This window comes from Benincasa hispida, chromosome 9, assembly GCF_009727055.1.
Source record: "Benincasa hispida cultivar B227 chromosome 9, ASM972705v1, whole genome shotgun sequence".
NCBI lineage: Eukaryota > Viridiplantae > Streptophyta > Magnoliopsida > Cucurbitales > Cucurbitaceae > Benincasa > Benincasa hispida.
The window spans coordinates 12,657,724-12,663,273 of record NC_052357.1 but is presented as its reverse complement, the minus strand read 5'-3'; the positions used below and the strand labels follow the sequence as shown (position 1 = coordinate 12,663,273).

The window sequence follows — 5,550 nt, the reverse complement described above, 5'->3', positions numbered from 1 at the left end:
ACTAAAATGTGATATATAGATGGAATATGATCGGAGGCCGTTGGCCTGTAATCAGGTGTGACCAATCATATCGTATGTGGGGTGCAATCATGAAAATTAGACGTAACACTTTTTCCATCATATTATAATTTGCATAATTATTATAAATTTGATACTGTTGTCGGTGGGGCCCACTCAAAGACCACCAATTAAACCGACAAAGAAACATGCATTCACCACTGTACGACCGATTCGATTTTTTTTCCCTTCCAAATGGTTTGCAAATTTCCCCTTTCCAAACGCTGCTACATCCTTTCTGTACCCTTTTCCATTGCACGTGCGAAAGCCATGTACTTCATACTTATGTAATTGGGTTGGGCTTTTTTGCGCCCCTCCAAACTTAGGCCCACCTCCGTCTTTTGGGCCCGGCCCTTTTTTCTCCCCCTTAATAGCCTTTTTTAATACCCTCAAAAGCTCTTTTATCTTCATATTAATTGTTTATTATTGGTAGAGATTAATCCATAGTATTAAGAAACAAAATCATAAACATTGGGGGAAAAACACACGTTACAATAAGCTCGTCTTTTCAACACCATATATTATGTAATAAATTAATATTGATAATGCTTACAAAATCTGTATTTTATTTCCAATAAACCATGTCATTTTGGGTTTGAATCTCCGTATTATATATTATAAGTTAAAATACAATTTTACCCCTCTACTTAAATTTCCATCCAGGTTTAGTCTAAGTACTTCCAATAAATAAAAACTTAGAGCTTGAATTTTTCATAAATCTTAAATTTAGTGTTTCAATTTTTTTTTTAAATAAAAAAATATTTTGGGAATATTTTTCCAAAATTTGTAAAGCAAACGCTAATAGACATTTTTTTTAAAAAAATTATTCTTTTTAAAATCCCCAGTAACATAAAGTTTTTAAGATTTATTACAAAAACATTTACTAGAATGGAATATTTGAAACTGGGATCAAAATAATATTGCAGCCTATATTATTTTTTAAAAAGACATTAAATGAGAGAGGCCAACATCGATTATCTCATTTGTCTACAAATTAAGAGCAGTAGTTGAATGCAACTACAAACTCATCCTGGTGCGTTTCACTCTAATCACAAATAATAATAGTAATAACAACAACAATAATAATACAATGAACGTAGCTTTTTTCAGAAACCAATCAAGGAAAAAGGAAAACAACCTGTTCTCATCGTCAAAATTTGACCTTGCCTTCAGATACAGGATTCAGCTCTGTGAAGAACAACGGTTAAATGCACAAAGCTCCGGCAGTGAAAAGAGCTGATACAATGCCTGAAACTGTGAACAAGAAGAACCATTAATGTTACCAAACCAACGCACACTCTTTTTGTGGCTTGGCAGGTGTTATACTCACCACATAAACTTCCCTTTTCAGGCAGCTGCTATCGTCACAATGTTCTGAAAAACAATAGGTCCTGACATCCAACACTTTATGAACTGTGTTTCATTAGAGAACAAAGATCTGAACCAAACACAGCCCCTCTCTAGTCTATATTACTTTTAGAGTTGTTCTATCATATCAAAACAAATGAAATGAATGCATATAAAGACTAAAGGATTAAGAAATATGAACAAAAGAACAGATAGAACAAACTTCTTACATAAGGGTTAGTTCTGTACACTACTAAAGATGTATGGTCAACAGATTCTGATTTGAGTCAGACCCACAAGGAAAAAGGATTAAAAAAAGAAGTCATCAAACTACACAAACTGAAAGTTAACTCTAAAATTAATCCTAAGACAAGATAAGACTAATGCAAATATTTTGCACAAATTCACCTCAGTTGAGTTTGGTAAATGAGACTTGTAATCTCATTCATTCCCAATGCCATTAATGCTTTTCTCAGAGTAAGCATGGTCGTTGCCACCATTATCAAAGGCGTTCTCAGATGCTGCAGTTTCCTCTTTGTTATTGTCCATAAGTTGGAGGCGCCAACCTTCAGTTTCCAAGCATTGAATCCTTGTTCTTAGGTCTTCTAACTCTCTCTCCATGAAAAATACCCTTTCCTTCAATGTCAAATTCTCCTCCTCAAGCTGGGATATGTGACAATCTCGATCGTCCACTCTACTCTCCAAAAGGGTACTCTGTTCTTCACTACCAGAAGTTGGGCAGATCATTTCAAACCTACTTAAATCATGATCCAGCCGTCTCTCCACCTCCAAATGTCCTTCCACATCGCTATCACCAGATTCCCCAACTTCATCTTCTTCTTCTTCTTCTTCGTCTTCGTAATCTTTTGCCGACCGAAGCCTAATCAGACCCTTCATCGAGCCATACCCATCAAGACCCCACTCCTCTTTAGCCATATCAACAAGAACTTCTCTCAGAGGCGAAAAAATGGGAGTAGGCAAAACCGCGGGGGTGACCGGATAAGGCGACACTAACGACGCAATACCACCGGATCGTTTGGCTCGAATTAAGAAGGAAGTGGTATTGCGAGGCGCGAAAGGAGGAAAACGGTAGTTGGATTTCTTCTTGGGATAGAAACGCCTCGATTTCAAGCGATTTTGGTACTGTAATTCGTTCCAATTGGAGGGTTTGTACGCTGTTGCAGTTAAATCTTTTCGCCTCATATCAGGCCTTTTCCCTTTTCTGAAACCTCGGCCATGATTTGAAGTAGGAGGTGTGGAGAGCGACCTTTGAGAGGGTTGAAGAAACATACTTCGATTCTCCAACAACGGTAGAACCGGAGGCAAATTCGGAGGCTGAGTCCAAACAACGAAGTTATGATTGATTAAGATCTGAGTATGATCCATATCATTCATCTAACCGAAGCAAAATCAAAATTCGGAAACCCCAAATCACAGAAACAAGAACACATAAAAAGCAAGAAAGAAACCGGTAATTGAAAGGAAGAACAAAAAGAAATTAGGGCATGCGAGATTCAAGTCAAGCATGAACAATACAACCGTTGAAACCCTAGAAATCGAAAGAAGAGAGGTTTGTCAGTAATACCAAGTAATTGAAAGGGGAAATTGTTCAAAGAAGAAATTATTTATGAATCTGCGTTGTGATCTCATAATTTTGGAATTATGATTCTGAAATTTGGAGTTCGAGAGTAGAGATGAGAAGAAGATTATAATATAACACATAAATCATAAAAACTCTTGAGCTTCGTCTTTAGCGGATCTGTTTCATTTTTCATTTATAATTAAATTATTTTTCGGAATTATCCAACTACCGTCACACCAATCCTTTTCTTATTCCTTCATTTTTTAAATTTAAATTTTAAAAATGCTCATTTTTTATCCAACACGTCATCGTTATTTTATTTTATTAAAAATATTACCTTGTATCCCAGGAGTTTTAAATTTAAATTTAAATTCTATTTTGTCATTATTTTCAAAATGATACATTTTTACTCGAATATTAAATTTAGTTTTAGACAATTAATACTTAAAAAAACTATGTAGAGAGTTGGAAGTTAAAAACCTTAAATCAATTAAAACTAGTCTTGCATGTCAAAGAAAAAAAAAAAATCACGAGTGAATACATGTAACTATTAAATGAAATCAAAACGAATGTTTTGTATTATTTAAATCTTAACTCTACACCAATATTTCAACGACTTTTATGAAGGTTAAAAAAAACTGAAATTTAAAATGTTGGAAAAAAATTTTGCAACTAAAATATTAAAAATAATTTTTAGATCTAAAAATTATCAAATGTAATTATAAGTAAATTTGAGTGGTATATGAAACATAACATTATGGTTATGTTATGATTAAAATGATTAAATGCAACTAAAATATGGAAGTTAACTTTTAAAATTTAAAAATATTGACTAAATTTACAAATAAATCTAAATGATATTTGAAGAAATCATAGTTTACGAGTAAATTTAAATGATATTTTAAGATAATTTTTAAATTTAAAAATCATTAAATACTTTTGAAGATAAATCTAAATGATATATGAAACAATCATAATTTACGATATTTTATGATTAAAAATTATTATATACAATTAAAAATATAAGATAACTCTTAAATTTAAAACACATTAAATGTAATTACGAATAAATTTAGATGATATTTGAAATAAATCGGAATCTTATGGTTATCTTATTATTAAAAAGGGGTGAGAAAGTACAAAACATGCATTCATTTATTTTCTTAAACAAAAAAACATAGCAATTTTCAATTGGATTGGTTTGATTGTAAATACGTATCAATTTTCAAATGGACTGATTTCACTATTACGTTTCCAAAAAATTATGTGAGTGAGATGTAGATATACAAATGTATAAGTGAATACTTTAATATTATTTTTGTAGCCATTCCTTGTAATTTCCAAAATTAAGTTAAAATCTATAATCATGAATTTTTTTAATAAAATTAACGAGAGAAACAAACTTTTTCATCCAAGATTTGTTAGTAATTGGTGAGTTTGGTCCCTAATATTTCAAATTAACCAAAGTCTCCGAATGTTTAAGAATAGTCTTAAAAGGTTCTTCAACTAATAAATATATTAGATTTAATTATAAAATTAATGAAAAATATGACGTGGCAAGATGGTTTGAATTTTTTTTTTTTAATATTTCCCACTTCTCTCTCTTCTTTCCTTCTCTTGCTCTCTTCTCTCCTCTCTCTTCATCATCTCCATGCCCTTTGTCTGTCAAATTTTCAATTGAAGAAGATGATGAAATTTGCTCACTTCTCTCTCTTCTTTCTCTCACGAGAAAAGAAATTGAATGTAGCATATATGGATCAAAGATTTTTCGAAGATAAAAAAATTGTCTTTTGTTGTAAGAAAAAACAGATACCAAATCAAAATAAAAAACAAATGACAAAAGTTAAAGAAAAGTTTTAAGTCGTAACTTTCATGGCTTCTAAAAAGCAAATCAACTTAAAAGAATGTAATTTTATTGAAGAAAAGTACAAAAATCCCAAATAGTTTTTTCCCCTTCTCTTCTCTTTTCTTTGTACAGATTTGTCTTTGTGATTTTAGATGTTGGAAAAAGATAGAGTTGCCAATGGTGATGGAAACTTTTCTGGCGAGAAGGAAATTTGTTGAGATATCTGAGTGGAAGAGACGATCAGTCGATACATATAGAGAAATGAAGAATTTGAAGACTTTTCTTTTCTTTTTGAAATTTTCTCTCTAGGGAGGAATTTAGAATCTCTTTCAACTTGTTTGTTCCTAATCCATGTGAGAGAAAGAAGAGAGAGAAGTGAGCAAATTCCGTATGTTCTCCAATTTAAAAAATGACAAACAAAAGACATGTAAATGGAGAAGAGAGGATATGAGAGAGGAGAGAAGAGAGAAGTGTGAAATATTAAAAAAATTACATTTTTTTCCAAGTCATCTTGCCAATTATATTTTAATTAATTTTATATTTAAATTTAATATATTTATTAATTGAGTGACTTTAACCTATTCTAAAAAAGTTGAGACTAAAATGACTAATTTAAAATATTAGGGACTAAACACACTTATTTTTAAAATTTTGAGACTAAAAAGGTATTTTCCCTAGATTTAAACTTCATTTTTTATTTTTTATATTTAATGAATTT

At 31.2% G+C, this 5,550-nt stretch overlaps 1 protein-coding gene across 1 annotated transcript; it reads right to left on the bottom strand.

The window, feature by feature from the left end:
* Positions 1 to 1,007: 1,007 nt before the first annotated feature.
* On the bottom strand, positions 1,008 to 3,156 carry LOC120086952. Its single transcript, XM_039043766.1, has 2 exons — positions 1,388 to 3,156; positions 1,008 to 1,311 (listed from the first exon to the last, which is right to left on the bottom strand). Exon 1 carries the CDS (start codon positions 2,797 to 2,799, stop codon positions 1,846 to 1,848), a length of 954 nt encoding a protein of 317 aa, XP_038899694.1. The 5' UTR covers positions 2,800 to 3,156; the 3' UTR covers positions 1,008 to 1,311; positions 1,388 to 1,845.
* Between the last annotated feature and the right edge of the window lie 2,394 nt (positions 3,157 to 5,550).